We start from the raw sequence: 18,471 nt of genomic DNA on the forward strand, positions 1-18,471 counted from the left end.
CCTGTGCTGATGGCCCGCGCAGCAGCTGCCGCCGCCGCCGCCTCTGCCCTGCTCTTAAGTGCTGCCCTCGGAAAATTAAAGGCCACTTAGTGATGGTGCATATTTCTTTATTTCGAATGGCCGCCAGGGTCAGCATTTGGCCAGCCGAGTGAGTGGCCGTGCCCAACTGATACAAAGCCCTTTCGTTGCGGACATGCCATCCGTGAAATTTCACAATTACTACCGATTCCTTAGGATTGAAATTAAAGAACGAATTTTAAAACAAAAGCAGCTACAGAAAAGATAACTTCGATATAAAAAAAATCATCAACTCTTGAAATCTGTAAACATTAGCCGTTGGGGTTTGATATTGTTAATGTTTTCTCGTGCGTGGGTGTCGAGTTTGATGCAGGTTAAATTCACTCGAATTAATTCCTGCATTCCCGGACTATAATTTATCGTCTCAACGTTCAGTTCATTTTTTTGTTTCTGTATATGCACGTCAAAATTCATTTTGAATTTTTCGTTTGTTTTCAGGCGAACATGCACTCAGCCGCTTTCTCGTACGAAAGCAATCGGCGCGCCGACTACGGGGCCCGCCGACCAGACGTCCTGGTGCCATCCGGCCACCCAGGGCTCGACGGACAGGAGCTTGTCCTGCAACATGCTCTATCTAACGTGGACGACAATCAGGTAGGATTGATTTCTTGATTTTTTTCTCGTGAGAGAGCCAGCGTGCAGTGGACACGAACGGAAAAATATGCGTGAGGTAAAAACACACACCAGACCCATTTTGTTTCTTGCAGGCTGGGTAATTTGCCACTTGCTGGCTGGAATCAAATCCTGCTTGTTCTGCTCGATCGATCAAAAAATTGGCCCCGTAATTGATGACAAAAATCACAGACACACGCCGGCTGCGGTTTGCGGTAATGATTTTAAATACCGTAGGACGCGCTGCATCTTCCTCCTCTCGGCGAGTGAGCTTCTTTGTGCGCTGTGTGTGGTCACACAATTAATGCCCGACATTGTGCACGGCCAGCATCATCACCGCATTATAATATATTAACCTTTCTTCGGCCGAACAATATTTCATTAATCACGACGTGCAGAAGTATTTTTATCATTTTATTACTGCATCTCGCGTGAGTTATGTACGCCTCGTAAATTTCCGCTGATTTTCGAAAATACGTACGCGACACTTTTCTCGCGTCACAATGGAGGAACCAACAATGTGTGTTATCGGAGATGGCTTGCGCAAAAAGTGATTGAATGCCTCATCACCGTCTCCCTATCGCCGTTCCTGCGCCACTGGCCACCCTGTGTGAGCGCACTATCTCCTATGGGGTGGCCGCACAATGAAAGGCGCACTGGCTGAAATTAGCCTCTCCAAGGCGACAGGCTGAAAAATTGTTGAGCAGCACGTGCAAGACTGAAATCCTGCGTGAAACAAAGCCAAAATGGGGCTTTCATCCGCGAGCTGCAACGTTGCTTGTCAGGCGAAAGTTTTAATTTGTACGGACGCAGATGCGGCGTAGCTACCGCGAAGACGATAATTATCATCGCGAGCAACCAGGAAACTTTCCTTTTCCAGCAGCCGTAATGAATGTATCATTTCGTGGCGCGGCGGAAATATGTATTTGGTCAAGATGACGCGCCCATTTGCATTCAGGATTTAATTAATGGTCCACTCGCTCGGTTACGGAATTTGGAAAGTGATGAATGAACGAGATGGACTGAAATCATCTCAAACGCCTACTGATTTTTCATCTTAATGTCATGATTAGATGTGCGTAAGCTGTTTACCTAGTACATGCATCAAACGAGTAGTGTTGAATTATTTCAAAGCATCCATCAAGATTTATTTTTATTTTCTGCTATTGATGTCAAATAAGAGTCATCTTTTGCATTATTTCTTTGTATGTAGAAAAAAACATTCCCGTTTTATTTTTATTTACCAACATGATTCAAGTCCTTAGTTTCATGTTTTTTTGCAAAATTAGAGGAAAAAATAAACTTATTGGTCAGTACGTGCTCGTTGAAAAAGGACAGAACGCTTAAATCATGATAAAATTCAGACCTTGAAAATGCAAACTTGAATAATCTATATCAATGATTAGCAGTGGAGACAAAGGCCGGAATTCTGATCATTCAGCGATCGGTGCCTTTAAAGTTGGCAGATTCATTGAGCATGGCTCGTCGCCTCCAGCCAATTTGGATGAATGAGACGAGGGACGAGGAATCAAAGAGCCTGCGGTGGCGTATGGCTATAGCCCAGAGAGCGAGTCTGGAACGAGAAAGAGAGACAGACTGACTGACTGACTCGCTGCTCTTGGCTCGCGGGCTGGCCATTATTTTATTATTACGGTGCGCGCGCGAGTCAGCTGCTGCTGCAGGGATTTACTCCGGTTGAATGAAATGCCTCAAAATCGCCTTGAGGTACCCATCGCGCATCAATGGCGCATTTCATTATTCACGGCAAACGCGGCAAGTGCCCGCGTGCGTGCGTATACACCGCATGAGTGTATGGATGTGCAAGGTGGGGCCGTTCGGCGGTGCAGGCCACGTGGCGGCTCCTCGGGTCAAGCACGCGGGTCAGCACGCCTCTCACCTGCGAGAACAGCGCACATATTTACCGCGGCAGACAACAACACACTCTTTAAGTACCATGCGAGGCAGGCGCGTTCTCAAATAATAAATAAATTAGCCGATTATGACGCGCGGGCCAAACTTTATTGCACTCACGAAAAACCGTTCTTGCGGGAAAATGAGCCCAATTAGATGCGCCAGCTATCTAATTTTACTCACAGCTGATTTGATGAAATATGTATACCCTGCGGTGTTTTTGATCGCACTATACCCTGACATTCATACTGATCGTGAACCTAAATGTGCAGGTTATCAAAAATTTAATTTGTTCAATTGAAAATCCAATATTTTCGTTTTAACGAAACACCACTTAAATAAATGCTGAATAAACTATTCAACTCTTAAGTTTCCTAGTAACGGTAACTTTTACCTTTACGTTATATTGAAAGTATTTGTGGTCCACTTTAGTATATGTAACTAGTTATACGTTGCAATATTTTCCGTTTTTAAACCCCAAAAGTTTGGAACAATAATAAAACAAAAGAAAATCAGTTGATTTCCTACAAGTAAAACACTGATATCTAACAAAAAATGGTCTTTCACAGAGCCAGATGAAATGTCATTTATTAGTCCTCTCTGCGCAGACTGAGACAAAGGTTCAAAGAGTAATTTGACACCGCATCTGACTGTACAGTTATCGTCGACCTTCGTGATCGAGCAAAGGGATGCGAAGCGATATATTTTACACGTTATAATCGCCTCATTTGCACTCATTACTGTCAAACGTTTGCCGATCCATCCGTGTTTGTGCGAGTGTGTGCAGCGACAAAATTTTCTCACGATCGCCCTCTCGTCCGTCCGTCCAGCGCACATTTGGCCATAACTGTAAAATCAGCTTTTGATCAGGATGCTGGGTTTCGGGAATAAATCTCAGGCACGTATCTTCGTCAAAAACACACACGCTGGGAGAGAGAGGAAGAAAGACTCTCTCCATGCGTGCACATTCAAATTTAAATGCGGCTTATCGCACTTAAATCAGGTAAATTAATGAGCTCCGCCGCGAGATGCGCCTATTCTCCATACACACGAAAGCCGACATGGGCGAGGCGTATGAATCATCTCGTCTCGCATAAAACACCGCCAGATGAAAAGAGAGAATACGCATAAATGAAAAAGTGCCGTTCATTTATCGCTATAATTGCGGAGAAAATTAATTCCGCGCCGCAATTTATCTGATGTGTATAACTTTTTTATTTTTATCGCCTATTATTCCTTCTGACTCGATAACTTTTCTATGAATTTATTGCGCTTCTTCTAAAGTTGGCTAAAGAGATTGTTGGGCTGGGATTAAATGAAGATTCTCGATAGGAGATTAAGTTAACAAGTGATTGCATAGAAATAATCTTGCGGAAACATATTTCGCGCGGGAAAAGCTACGGATTGTGTCTTGGAGTGACTTATTCTGCGGCACTCGTCCTATAAAAACGATTATCGGTTCGTCCCACTCGATCAGCGCCAATTAATCGTCGGCAAATTAAGTTGCCGAGCGGTAAATGATGGCCGGCAGTGCAGGCAGCAAAGCGCGAGTGGGAGTGCATAATGATATTTTAATTGAGGCATTGCATTCAAAGCGCGCCGATAACAATCAATTTTGCCATATATAAACGAGCAACGAGTAATGATAAATGATATGCGGGCATTAAAACGAGAGTGAGAGATCCACACACACTCTTCTTATGTAAGTGTATGCGCGAGAGCGAGTAAGTCGGTGAGTACACACATACACACACACACATGGCGGCGGCGGCTAATGATTATGCATCACTCGCGCGCGGCGCTTGACCACATGCCATTAATGCGGAAAATTTATATTGTATAACACGAATCCGCAGCTCATATGCAAGCTCGCCATCATTATTTGCAATAAATTTCATTTACAATTATTGACAGTAATAAATACGTTGTTGGCGCATTAATCGCGCCGCTCAATCGAATGTTCGCCGCGCTTGTTCTTAATGCATTCTCTCTATGCACCGGACGCTCATTATAAATAATCGGTCGCGCTCGATCACCTCTCCCTGAGCCGCAATTGAGTTATTAACTTAATCTAGTGCGAACAAAAATGGCAATAAGTGTAATTTTCCTTTGCGTTTTTTCCATATAGCAGCAGATTTCTTCACAAGCCAGCATTCTAGTCCTCTTATAGACAGAAAATTGTACAAAAAATGACAGCACGGGATATTTTCATTTTTAGAAATCAAACAATGAAAAAAAATTCTACTGCTACCAACTTTTACAGTTAATAAATCGGTAAAATAATTCCAAAACTGAATCTTCCTTTTTTCATCCAATTATGTTTAGAGCCCAAGCCATCTAATTTCTCTTGGTTTTCTCAAAGGAACTGAAGTGCGCACTTTGATTAGTCTTTGACTTCTTTGAGACACCCATTGCTCTTTGAATTTGTTGCTCACTTAATTCCACGAATATTCGCCAAACGAGAAGATGTAAAAAGATACAGCTCGTCGTGACACGAACAAGATTTTATAAGTGAGCTGGCACATGAAAATTGAAATTTAAACGTTTTCTCTAAGAGTACCCAATTTACGTATCATTTTCTTCGCACTAGAGCGTCTTTTGTCTGCGAGTGTTTATATAGAAGTTGTTTTCTCATTGAGGTGAAATCGCTGCTCTGCTTAAATTGTGTTCTCTCGATTCCTGTTGTTCAATATATTTATTATACAAAACGCACACAATTGAATTGTTTATGTTTGTGTGCATACGCTTAGTATAATAACCGTAGATGGTGAAACGCATTTCATCCGCTGAAAACACACTCACAATATTAAACATAATCAACGTGCGGCGCGGTCAAAAGGCTGCGGCGTACATTCTAAAAAGTTATTTTCCTGAAGGTGGTGTATAAATACGGAGTTGGTTTTTGTAGCGGGGAAACACGTCGTCTGTTCGCTGCCTACACAAACCTGCCTCCTCGTTTCTAAATCCGAAATAAAAAGTTTATACTTTTCACATTTCTAGCCCACTGCTGTCTTTTTATCGAGCAATTTACGAGAGAGAAAGACTCTAAAATAGAGACAATAATTAAAAAAGCGGGACTCGTAAATTTTTGGGTGCGATGAGCGTGTCAAAAGTGCATCTTTGCGTCGTAGATAAAATCTTTATTTCGCTGGCCCACTATACAGCGTCACTTGTTGCATTTTGGGAGAAAAGTTTAATCCTGGCCGGGAAAGTGACTTATTAAGCAAGCAACTGCCCTGATTTACGGCTGCAGGCTGGGCATTAATCAAGATTAAGAGTCACGCAGATCGGCAAACGCCCGTGTTTAAATTGAGATGTTTTGGTGTCAGGTTCTGTATTGTCAGAAATCCCTCCTGGATGGCCAGCAATAAAATCCGTTTTATTTCTGCTGTTTCTGATACTTAAGCTGAAAAGAGTAACAGTGCATTCATTGTCAGTGCTGTGACAGGGAGTTCATCAAACCCTAAAATTTATTCCCTTTACAAAAATGCAATTTAGCCTCCCGTCAATCGCGCTGCAATACCCTCGAAAATCGCCAGCAATGCAATAAAAAACAATAAAACACCCCTTCCGCCAAACCTCCCACGTCGGCTGACCACTTGAGAGAACACTCTTCGAATCGATTCCCCCAGCCGCTCTCAAGGTTGGTATTATGACGCTCTCATCTTCATAGATCAGCTGATGTTCAAATTGAAAATCTATAAGAATGAAAGCACCTCATTCTGATTAAAAGATAAATTTTGCTTCACATTGAGAAACACTTCAATGCAGACACAAAATCACATTTGGACACTTAAAAGATTTAGCAATCAGTGAATGAATGAAGCTTGTCAATCAGTGCGCAATCAATGCTATACGCCAAGTTGCATTAATTTTCACTTTGTGTGCAGCTCTCTGTTATTGCTTAGTTAGCTAACACCTTGCTGCATGATTGATAATTGGAAGTGCACCTGCGAGCTATTTAATTAGGCGTTGCGATCCGATGAGCGGACAGCTGTGCAGCTGCAAGTGTAATCCGCGCTTAATTATTACGATTCGCGCGTCGTCGTCGTCGCCGCCGCCGCCGTCGCTCCGGTATTATAACATGTAAACGCTCGGTTGGAAATTGAATTAGAGTTGTGAGCGCATGTAAAATGTGTTGCACAGCTAATCACCGCTGTAATTAGAGTGATTAGCACTCCATGATTTATAAGCCGTGTGACAAGTCGCCAGACGTGCATCAGTGCCACTGGCGATCGAGAATTGATTGAAAATTCAACACAAAGGAGCTCCAACGCAATTCGCCAAAGTAATGCAAACTAACAAATCATGCGGCTGGCAGTCGTTGCGAGTGATAAACGCTCTCCAGCCACTTTCCCATTTTCTCGTTATTTATAATCACAATTAAGCCCGCATTATAATTATTGTGCCGAGCGAGTGAATATACATATCGAGATCAATCTCTCAAGGAGAAAAGACCTCAGATAGTGCATTCATTTCTCCTGAATGACGGCATTGACGCCGACTAATCCATCTACGAGACAAACATGCACGGCTGCTGCCACAAGTGCACAAATAACATGACTCGCCTACAATCTCGGCGTGTTTTTATTATTTTATGAAAAACCTTGAACCTCTTGCTTAATGATTTATTTACGCCTGGAATTGTAAAATGCATCTCGTGCGTGATTTTTCACCTCTGCTTACGAGGTGCCTCTACCTCTCGCTCACCCGCTCACCATACAAGCATAAATAGCTTCACATCTTCGTTCAGATGATTCATGAATTTCACTCGTTTTTCATTTTCATTCTTCCGACTTCTAAAAGCTCAGTCAGTGTAATTATTTTCGAGTTGGAGAGGTGAATATTAATAACCGACTAACTGACTGTCTGTGCTGTGCTGTGCAGCGAGAAGAAATCCATGTATGTGTTCCTTAAAAGTCCCATTCAGTGGACCGTAAGAAAAGTTGGCGCGCATTCCTCGCTGGCCATTCATTTTGTGATTAATTACCCGCCGACGCTTTTCATTTACAGTTTCTTTTTCTTCACTCGGAATCTGCGCGCGTGAATAGGAGTATTCTGATAGGACCGAAAAAGAATTTTCATATTTATTGTTTTATTATTCATCAGCCATCCGTCCCGCTGAGAAGGTTTTCGTCTCGTTTGTTTTAAAATTAATTCCATTAAAAAAAGCTTGATTGATGGCCCTAGCCGCTGCAGATTGATTTCTGTCAATCTTGCGGACCGAAACGATGAAGCCGCCGAGGCTTTTCATCGCCAGCTCAGCCGCAGTGAAAGTAAAAAACGCACGCACAATAAAGTGGTGAGCAGAATAATTTTTTATATTGATAATCCATCTAATACCTTTACGAGCGGCAATAAATATGTGTGCGGAGGAAAAATATCGCATCTCCCAGCACAATTTTCTCGCTAAATACGCACCATTTCCACTCACTTTCACTGCTGCTAGAGATCTGTATCGTGTGTTACATTAATATAATTACCCATCCGTCAGTGAGCGAGCTGACTAGCCGAGTAATTAATTAATATGGCGGAAGTGATACGCAAGAAGCTCCAACTTTAAATCGAGAACGAAAAAGAAAAGTTTTTGAGACGTCACTGGACTGAATGCTTATCAACTCAAATTTTGTTAGCATTTCGGGCCATCCTGTAATATCTATAGCAGGCAGGTGCTTTCATGATTCACTTCCTCTTTCTGCACTGGTTTTGTTTTATTAATTTCCATGATTTTCTTCCCCTTCATTCGAGTTTTTTGTCTTGTAAATTTTATTGCAGTATGAACACGCAGGCCGAGGACAAGCAGAGACACTAATTATCCTTGTATGCTACCTGCTGCACATTGCTATTGTGGTTATTGTTTTATTTTACATTTACGCTTTACGAGCCAAAAATCGGTACCACAGCGAGAGTGTCTGCGTGGGCAATAAAACAAAATGAGCTGCATGCAACGTTTTATTGATGCCAGTTTGAAAAATGTGCGTTTGTGTACTCGGCGTGCAATTTATTTTGAGCTTAACGTCGTGATGTATGGGCATAGAGGGAGCACAACAGGTCAAATGAGCTGTATCCTCACCTCAGGTTTGTCTTGTAAAGCCAAAGAAAATATAGCTGATTGCAACAAGCGTGTTATATCCGAGAGCGAGAGAAAAGGAGACAGATCAAAATTACAGCAGGGCTCAACTAACAGCAGAGTTGAGAATGAACTGCTACGATAGAGAGCTATAAAAAGAAAAGCAAAAAGTGCCGAAAAGCACTTTTTACAAGGAGATCATCATTATTCTGGTCCAGTGATTCCAGCATCAGCTGAGCAATTACAAATTATCGCCGCACACACAACGAGAGTGAATCTCATTTCGAATGCTGGGCAGGAATAGAGCAATAAAAAATTATTTATTAAGAAAAAAAACAACACTGAGCATGAATGAGGCCTCTAATATAAAAAGGTCTGCTTCTGCTGGTATAATTACTTTCCGAACAGGGATATTTTGTTTGACCTGCGCTGCTGCTGCCTATGTATATTTTCCACTAAGCCCGACTATAATAAACCGACGCAGAGGTGTTTCTTCAGCAGCCTCTGCTTTTCGTGTCTGTCGTCTTCTTTTATATTATGCTCAGGGTATGTGTGTGTAATTATACAGTAGCTTGTTGCTTCTGCATCTCGGAGCAGCGGGGAAAAGGCTTCTCGGCTGAGGAATTATAATTTGTTTCGGGCTGAAAAACACTGAGATCTGCTCTCGAACCTTGGGTTTGACACAAGGCGTAATTTGGCCGCGATATAAATAAATTGAAGAGGCCTTTGACTGCCTTTACAACCCTGACTGCCAATCAAAGGCAAAATTTTTTTCGCAAGCTCGTGAAAAATCCCGTTCTAAAAATAGCCGGAGCTAAATATTTTGTCATTTTAAAACTACCCACTTTGCATAATTTTCGAACGACGTCACTTTTTCCTTTCATACGGCAGCCGGCAGCATTTGGCAAAGCATAAATAATCAGAATTTTTTGTACGTGTGTTTCTCTTCGGCGAATTCCTTGCTCGTCAACAATACGAATTTCACGACGAGGAGGCGAAATTATCCGTCCTTTGATTCCCATTGAGCCGGTCGAGGAATGTCCGAGCGAGACGCGTTATATACCATCAGCGCAGAGACGATTTTATTATTGGCAGCGTGCGTGTCTTCGACAGCACAAACAACTACGATAATTTATTTAAAATTTTCATTGCGCGACGAGACGTCGAGAGTGCGCGCGGCAGACATAATGGAGCTGCATTAACTCGCTACCTGCGCGTAATTACTTTATGGACGATGATAATATGAAAATTTGCGCTGAAAAATTGATATATAGTTCTTGTTCAATTATGATTCAAATTGTTGTCTGATAATTACAGCCAAGCTGCTCATTATGCAGAAAGTAAATGCATTCTCCGCTGACTTTCCGGAATCCAGTGTGGGTCGTTCGACCTGCTCGATCGACATGCCTTTTTTAGAATTCGTGTAAATTAATTTTGAACAAAACGGTTTTTCGTTCCAAGCAAGCGATTATATAAGTTATGTGAATCGAAAATAGTAGCTGAATATTGTTCGGGGCAAGATTGAAAGAAATAGTGTTGGTGTCTTATCTAAATCTCTTAGTTGAAAAATTAACCTAATCAACTATTGCGGAGTGCGATTACCAGAGCCTCTAACCCTCTCTTAGCTTAACGCCAACTTCGAATTCTAGCACAGAGAACCTAAGAAGCTGCTAGCAGAAAAATTTATACCAGTAAAGCAGCAAGCAGTTAAAGCCACTGAAAAGAATCGATTGTGATAAAATTAAAAATGCCTTTTTCCTCGTGTTCTTGTCGAGTCGCCGATCCGTCAATGTGTCGGCGGCGGATAAAACCCTCTATCACTCTCGACTGGACAGATACACAGTGCAAACAAACGTGTTGTTTTGATTTATTTCGCACCTATTTCCACGACCGACTTGTAAATAAACGAAATGATGGATTCGCTCGCGCGGCGCGTCACGAGAGCGGCAAAATAATTAAATTGATACTGAGCTGTGCGCGCAGTCGGCGTGCCCGTCGAAGCACTCTCACGCGAAATTTATTGCGTTTCACCTCTTTCAATTGACCATTGCACTCGCGCGGCTTCAATGGCACACCATACATTGAAATCAAAACCTGTAGTTTGCAATTAGCACACGCTCAGCGGCTCTTTCTCGTTGCAATATCGTGATTTCACGCCAATCGAGCGGAAAATTCCACCATTTCTCATCTGATTTAGCGCGCGTTTTCATCAACCACCAGGTAGAAATTGAACTGTGTGTGCACTCTTGTGGCGAGCGGTGGTTTTCATCTGCCAATCTTTCAATCAAATAAACAACTGTATCAAGTACTTTTGCGTGAAAACCTTTTAACTATACAGAGAGCTGTTTATAGTAACGAGTTGTTATTATTAATACAAAACTTGCAGATAACAATAATTTTTTACTAAAATCGATACGAAACAGATCAGTATTTAAATTTAGAGGGAAACGTAATTCATGATACCTTTGCGTCCAAATAAATAATACTGATTAGACAAATATACATGCGTTAATTATCAAAACAAGTAACATTAATTTAAACAGCTAAAATGAATTGCGAAGGGAGCATCAGAGCCATGTCTGTTGCCGGGTTAACTCTCAAAAAGCATGCTGCCGACAATACATACTTTTAATTCGCATGAGCAGCAGCAGCAGCGGCACACATTCCGCGCATAATCGTCTCTTTTTACCTTTTAACCCTTTTATCCGCTGCCGTCGCTGTTCGGTGCAGAACACCGCTTTGCTGTTTGTGTGTACGTATATAATAATAATGCTGGCGCTACAAAGAGCCGTTTTTCACGGGCGTGTTCCACGTAAAATTGTCCGAAATCCTGCGTATTTTGACACAAAAGTCGCCAGGCACGGCACGAGGCTGCTACCGCCGCTATGTGTGTAATAATTCTCTCGACTCGCTTTGGTTTTGCGCGGAATCGAGCACACGTTATTAAACCCGTCCGCGCTTTATGACAAAAATGCAATATGCTCGCTCTTATAGGCGAATATTTGGCTGCTGGTTTTGTAGTGTGCGCGAATTCATCTCATCAGTCTGGATCTCTCCCGACTGATGCTGATGAAATGAGCCCTTAACTCATATCCTATGCGCTCAAATGATGCCTATGGGGCTTTCGGTGCATTTTAGATTACTAATGCCAGAGCATGTAACGAGAGCCACTTTCGGCATGTTGTGCGTGTTGCAAAACGCTGGGCTGATTTCGAGTTTTAAAATGTTCGGTCTCCTCTTGTTGCAGAATACCAACGTAGAAGATGGAGCGTTTATCAGCGATCTTCCACTGTTGAAAGGTGAGTACCAGAATCGCCGAGGGGCTTCAAAGATTATTAAAGAACTGATTCTTTTATTGATAATTAAAAGAAATCTAAATACATATCGATAAATAGCTGTACATAAATTTTGAACGTGATAATCTCTTTACCAATGAACGAATCAGAAACAAAATTCCATCCATCCTCTCAGACATAAAAACCGTCGATTTTGCTCTCGTTTGCGAGAGGCAAAGCACGACAAAAAGAGCGCGTCCGATTGAATACATATTTCACACATTACTAGCTGTGCTGCTAATAAAACATCTGGTGGCAACTCGACACCGCTCGCGGGCACACTGATATTTTGTTTGCTGATGCCGGGGTGCCTATTATCCAGCCGCCCTTATTTCACGCCCTGACAGCTACCTTACACCCCGCCAACGAACCGGCTAATAACAATAATGAGAGAGTGGAGCAGCATGGTTTCGCGTCGGCTCTGAGCATAGAGGTGTGAATAAAAAATCGCGCATGAGACCGTTGCTCGAATTAGAGGTAATTCCCGATTGATCGAGACGGATGTTTGATATTTTTCAGCAGCGATTTTCCTCTCGTCTGACGAGCCAAACCTCAAATATGCATCCAAAACTGCAAACCAAAGCAACCGCAGATCAAATTCCATTGTTTCTCGCACAACTGTGCGGATTTATGTATATTGGTAAATATTATGAATCATTGAGAAATCTTTTAGATCAATGAGAGGAGAATGATATTATTTAAAAATGAAAAAAGGAACTTTTTTATAACTGACAGAGATAAAAGCCTATTACGCTGATAAAATTTAATTCACTTAAATTAACTGTAATGTATTGGAAATGATTATTTTAATTTTTTTTCTGTAAAAGAGCCGGTAGATTTTTTATCTCCCGCCACTCTCGATTCGAACCATTTTGGCTGGCGGTGCATGCCTGCTGGGTGCATAATTGGTGGCGCGTAATTCGGCATCACCGAAGCGCGAAAGTCAGTGAGCCAGCGGAGCGTTAATCTGCCAGATGCCGTTGGTTATTGGGCCAACGCTCGGTTGGACCAAGATGGCTTCCGGGCGTGTCAACCAGGCCCCGAGGCGGAGTTACCCCTTGCGCACGACGCCGAGATGCCTCCCGCTGCTTGAACAAGCACTCAATTATAAAGTACACGCGGGCGAATTGTACCAAAATCTCATTTCAACGCGCGCGCAGTTGGCCCTTTTCAAGGCTCCAATACATCCGCAGCCGGCGCAGAGAAATAAAAACGCGAATGGCCGTGACGCCGGTGACCGGCAATGATTCGATATAAAGTGCATTATATTCCTGCTGCTGAGCGTTTTTTCCCTGCCGACGGCATTAAAAACTGCTGGATGACCCTTTGCTGCATCGAGGGCTGCGGACCTCACCCTCGCTTTTTCACTTATTTACCGCCAAGCCGCTGACTTCTACGACGAGATGTTTCTATTGTAGCGTGAGAGATAGGACGAGCACACTCACTGTATAGTGCTGCAAAGCAGACCGGAGATTGACTCGGCGCCCCCTCGCCCACCCCCGCGTTGATGGATGTGTGCACTCGATGTTCTTGCGAGTAATATCTGTAATAGAGCGGAGAGCATGCAACCTGCACTGCAGTGGAGCAGGGGATCGAAATCCGGGGCAGCAGTTTCGAATATTTGATGCAAAACTCAATGATTCTTGGTATGGAGTAGAGCTTTCATTGCATAATTTTAGCTCCAGAAATCAATGTACACTGTTCTTGTTTTTCGGGAGGTTCTATGTTGAATTTTCTAACTTTTTCCTCTTTAGCATTATTCGGTGAATTCATTGTCCCTATTTTCCAATTCCTTCTTAGAATCATCTCTATACACCAAGAATTCCTATCTCATAGCTGAAGGATGGCGCTTTGGCTTAACTAATGGTTAGTAATCATTTTTGCCACGTCTGATATTAAATAAATTCCGGCAACACAGCCGTTGAAAATAAAAATAAAATAGAAATCCTTGCCAAATTCACTTAACTATGCGGTAAAATTCAATTCTATTCCCCAACTCATGAACGAAGCTGACAGCTATATTAATTCTCTTTTCGTATACAAGAACAGCCCCTAAATTCGATAGTGAGAATCAAATTCCCAAGTTGCCGGAGTAGCTCTCCCCTCACTCGCACGCAGTGCTGAATGAATGGAGCTCGTTGCGAATTGTTTTGGCTCAGTGGAGTGGAGTAATTCGGTGCCGCAAATGAAACGAGTCGCGTTACCGTGTTTGTCGCACCTTCTCGATTTGCCCGCGGTTTTTTTTCTCAAGAGTATCCCGTTGCCCGTGCGGCATGCGAGCGAGGCGGCTAGGGGCACCTTGGAGCTGCTTTTTGCACCACCCGACCGCAAGTCTGATGAATCAGATGCGACGCAGCGAAATTAAGACGAGAGTGCGCCTTTCGCTCGGGAAACGTCTCGCGCCACCGCAATCTTTGGATTTTTCGTCCAAAGATAGTCTTTGATTTGTGCCGCGGTGTCGTCATTCGATTCCTTGATCGATTGACGCGCGGCAAAAAATTTGTCAACGATATCCCGGGTGCAGCGAAGTCGGCACAAAGCGTGAAAGCTGCATTAACTGAAGATGGCTTGCATAAACTGGCTGCGGTTTTCCAAAGGGGTGGGAACTTTCCACCGATAATTAGCGTTATTTGAACAAATTCGAGGGAACATAAAAAGTCTTGTCCTGATGGTATCAAATTCCGAGAGGCGGCCTCGCCTACTGAAGTGCAGAATCGCGTTCATCGCTCGAATTCAAAGAAGCACCATTTCTTTAATGACGGTGTGTGTGCGTCTGCTATATTTGAGGAGTCATGCAGCTCTTTTAATTACACTAATAGTTTCTCCACGAGGGGTCCCTGATGGATGATGAAGAGTCCGTTGCTGAAGCTAGAGTGCCTGGCCAGCCGAGAGGACGGAATAATAATTACACTCGCGTGTATATTTTTCATATTTCATCGTGACGTCAGTTATGCCTGTACCATTGTAATTACGCACACACTGATTCCGAATCAGTCATATAAATATTCATGAGCGCACTATCGATGCAGAAGCAATAAATAATGACCGATAATGATGATCAACACTGGCTGATGCCACTGCTGCACACTCTAATTTCATGTCATTTTCCCGTAATTAATTTTTCGTTGGCATGCGAGCAAAAAGTGGCGGAAATTTTGTAATTATACTGCTGTCGGAAAACCGCGCAGAAAATTACAATGTGCAACAGGGCGAATCCGACGACAAAGATGCATTTGCATTTTTGCAAACGGGCGGACGTGCTCAGGGTAAAATCCGAACCGGTTTTGGACGAAATTTGTTTGTTGTTGACTCAGGTGGCCGCTTGGGAAAGAGGCCAGGGAGCTCGAAAAATTGATTATTACTGTAATAAATAATAACCTCGCCCCGACGCCGTGAATGGTGATTATCATCGAACCTGCCGAGCCACAAAAACAGTAGCTCCGTCGAACGGATTGCGTAAAAAAGCGTTCGACTTTGTACACGTTGTAGATCATCTCCTTGCGTATACGCATATTTGCCCTGGTGCCTCTTCCCCCCTTTGAGACACAAATTCTTGTTGCATGATGGACCCAGCGAAGACGAGCTGCTCTAATTGCATGCCATCAGCCCGAATTCCCTCTCTCGTGGTAGAAGGGTTTAATTGCTAGCCCGCGCCTTTTAAACAGAAAAAACCAAGTATCCAGTGGATAATTGCTCGCGTCTGGAATTTGTGCAGAGAAGAAGCAGTGCGCGGCGAGGGAGGAAGTCGATTTCGCGCTCGTCGTAAAAATCGATGGCCTTTTTCCGTCGATTACCGAATAATTTCCTTTTCGTGTTTACAGAAAATTGCGCTTCTTCGGTTCACGCAACATTATGCGCCGTCTTGACGCTTATTTATGTACACGTTTTTACACTGTTAATGTTGAATGTTTCTACTGAAAGCATGGCATGAGAATCACAATCTTGAACAAAATGTCGCTATGCATTCGCAAAAAGCAAGAATGCGACGAACCCTTACACAAAGGTGAAAAAGCAATTATCAAAAAGGAGTATCATCCAAGAGCTGCAGAAAATTTTTGACCTTTTTCAATTGTGGAATGACATTTGAACCGTTACTCTGCTGCATTTCGTGCTAATTTATACCAAGCAAAAAAGTGGCGACACAAAAACCCTCGGCGTTTTCCTGCATAATAAAAAAGCGCGATCAGATCTCGACACGACGAGATTTTCATTCCCCAAAAGGTATATAGCATGTCGGAATTTCGGTCTTGTGTGCGTTTGTATAAATAAATACTTTTCGTCTGGTCGCGTCGGTCGGCCCGCAGCCACCATTATTACGTTTTCACGTGTGTATAATTACGAGATCTTTACACACACAAAGAAAGACAGCTATAGCTGCCGCGCGGCCGGCCGTACCAAAATTATCTCTCGTGTCGTTTTTTCAAGTATCGACAGGCGAGCATTTAAAATATTTCGGTGACTAGCCAGCGGCGGATTTCGGCGCGCGGACCGGCCGCTCGTGCCGCCTCCGGAGGTCACGAGGTGGAATTAAGTAGCAATATAAATTAAACAACCAAACAGTCTGAGCCGAGAACAAGAAAAACACACCTAAGGCGCTGTCACTCGGAATTCCTGCAAATTATGCGTGACTGTGTCATTCCGATACAACGTTTTCTGATTTTGCTCCAATTCAACAATTAATATCGGCACCGTTATTCGACAAAAGAATTGCATGTTCTAAATTCGGTACTTTGAAGTTCGACTTGACTATGCCGGGATTGTCGGAAAGCAACGATAATTAGCATCCTGAAATCACGCTCCGGGCCGTCTAAAAAATGCGAATTTAGTGCTGAGATTCTTATTAAACTTTTCATTTTCAATAATTCGATGGAGCCACCACTCCCCACAACACACCAGAGGCACCAAGGCACCAAAATACCGAAATCACATTGTTTTTCTCGCAGCTCTCCGCGTATACATAAGCAATATTTTTGTCCTCTAATCAAATTCCAGGCAATTAGGCGTTTAGCGCGAGCGACGAAATTGGAAACCGGCGGCGTTCGCTCATTAATATTGTTTTCCCAGCAGCAGCATTCACGATGCAGGCCATTAATAATAACTGTATTGTGTTTTATTATTTCGGTCCGAGCAGAACGAGTAAGCGAGAGCGCGCGCATATTTGAGAGATGCAATCTGCTCGGCGGCTGGCGCTAAAATTAATGATCTCTTTGTTTTGCCGGGATCATGATATATGAAGATATTAGCCGCTTGGGGGCGATTAGCTCAAATGATGCGAAATGCGCTTTTCAAACCGAATTCATGCTGACTGCCCTGCAGAGTATGTGTGTGCATTTACGACAGTTTTCCGTAATGCGCAATATTCCAAGAGAGAAAGAGAGCTATAGCTGACCGGGGCCGGTTGGATAGGAACAACTACAATTTCTGCTGAAGTGTAATCTATCGGGCACATCTATCGTATGTATTTACACACACGCCGCTGCCGTCCTTTTCATTCTTTCTTTCATTGCTCGACGCGTCGACACACACGAAAAAATAAATGGTAATTATAATTGGGTATGGATGGGAAAATTTAATCGAATGACAAGTTATATTCCTTTGACGATGCTGCTGCTGGTGCGCCTCGGCTAGTTGCTTGGCTGGCAATCGACGGGAGGAAAACCTTGCTCCCGCTGAACGCCGCTCCTGACAGATAGCCTTATCTCGAATAATAATAATAAAACGTGCTCCTCGTGGTACGTTGACTCGAACAAATACCTTTCAATACACTTATCAGCACGTCCGATGGGAGTATATATAAATTTGATACAAATTGATCTACGTGAAACCAATGGGAATGCCGAAATTCTGAAACTTAATGAACGTCGTAGTCGAAAGTGAAGCTTGAAGTCTGTCAGACGTGCTGATTGCAAGTTGACGGCCACTTTGCACTTGGATATTGGTGGCAGCGCGTGCAAACAGAAAAAAGTTACTTTGCTCACTTGTTCTTGACTACCACCGCTTCTTCTTTTAACATTTTAATAACTAACGGTGCTGCATAGAGGAAAGCGCTTTTGAAGTTGACCAGCGCTGTCTGCTGGCTTGCGAAAAGCAGGAGCAGGAATTCTCGGCAGCAATCTCTGCCCACTGAATTTTTTTTATAATCCAGCAGCGGCGGTGTAGTGTATCTCCCCGGCCGTTTGTACGTACATAGCCATCCATGTACAGTGTGCACCAAAGGAAATATTATTGCTCGATACACAACAAAAGCTATTTATCCTGCTTTTTAGAAGAGGAAAGAAAAGCGCAGGAGAGAGAGAGAGAGAGAGAGAGAGAGAGAGAGAGAGAGAGAGATGATCACATTGCAGCATCCCCAAGCTGCTCACTCTCTATGGTATCTCATCTAAAATAATATATTTCATGCTCCACGTCTCCCGCCTCATGTCCATCATCCGGCCGGTTGGCTTTTTGCCGGGAAATTCTTGCTCG

At 43.1% G+C, this 18,471-nt stretch overlaps 1 protein-coding gene across 6 annotated transcripts in view; it reads left to right on the plus strand.

Moving 5' to 3' along the window:
* Positions 1 to 18,471, plus strand: part of TfAP-2 (transcription factor AP-2) — a 164,489-nt gene that overhangs the window by 131,718 nt on the left and 14,300 nt on the right. For 5 of the 6 annotated variants that reach the window (XM_065476003.1, XM_065476005.1, XM_065476004.1 and 2 more), the window contains 2 exons: positions 517 to 672; positions 11,919 to 11,969. In XM_065476003.1, the coding sequence (XP_065332075.1) occupies positions 517 to 672; positions 11,919 to 11,969 (207 nt within the window). Of the gene's footprint in view, positions 1 to 516; positions 673 to 11,918; positions 11,971 to 18,471 lie in introns of all 6 variants that reach the window. The other variant, XM_065476002.1, reaches the window with a different exon arrangement.

The sequence above is a fragment of the Cloeon dipterum genome, chromosome 1 (assembly GCF_949628265.1).
Source record: "Cloeon dipterum chromosome 1, ieCloDipt1.1, whole genome shotgun sequence".
Lineage (NCBI taxonomy): Eukaryota > Metazoa > Arthropoda > Insecta > Ephemeroptera > Baetidae > Cloeon > Cloeon dipterum.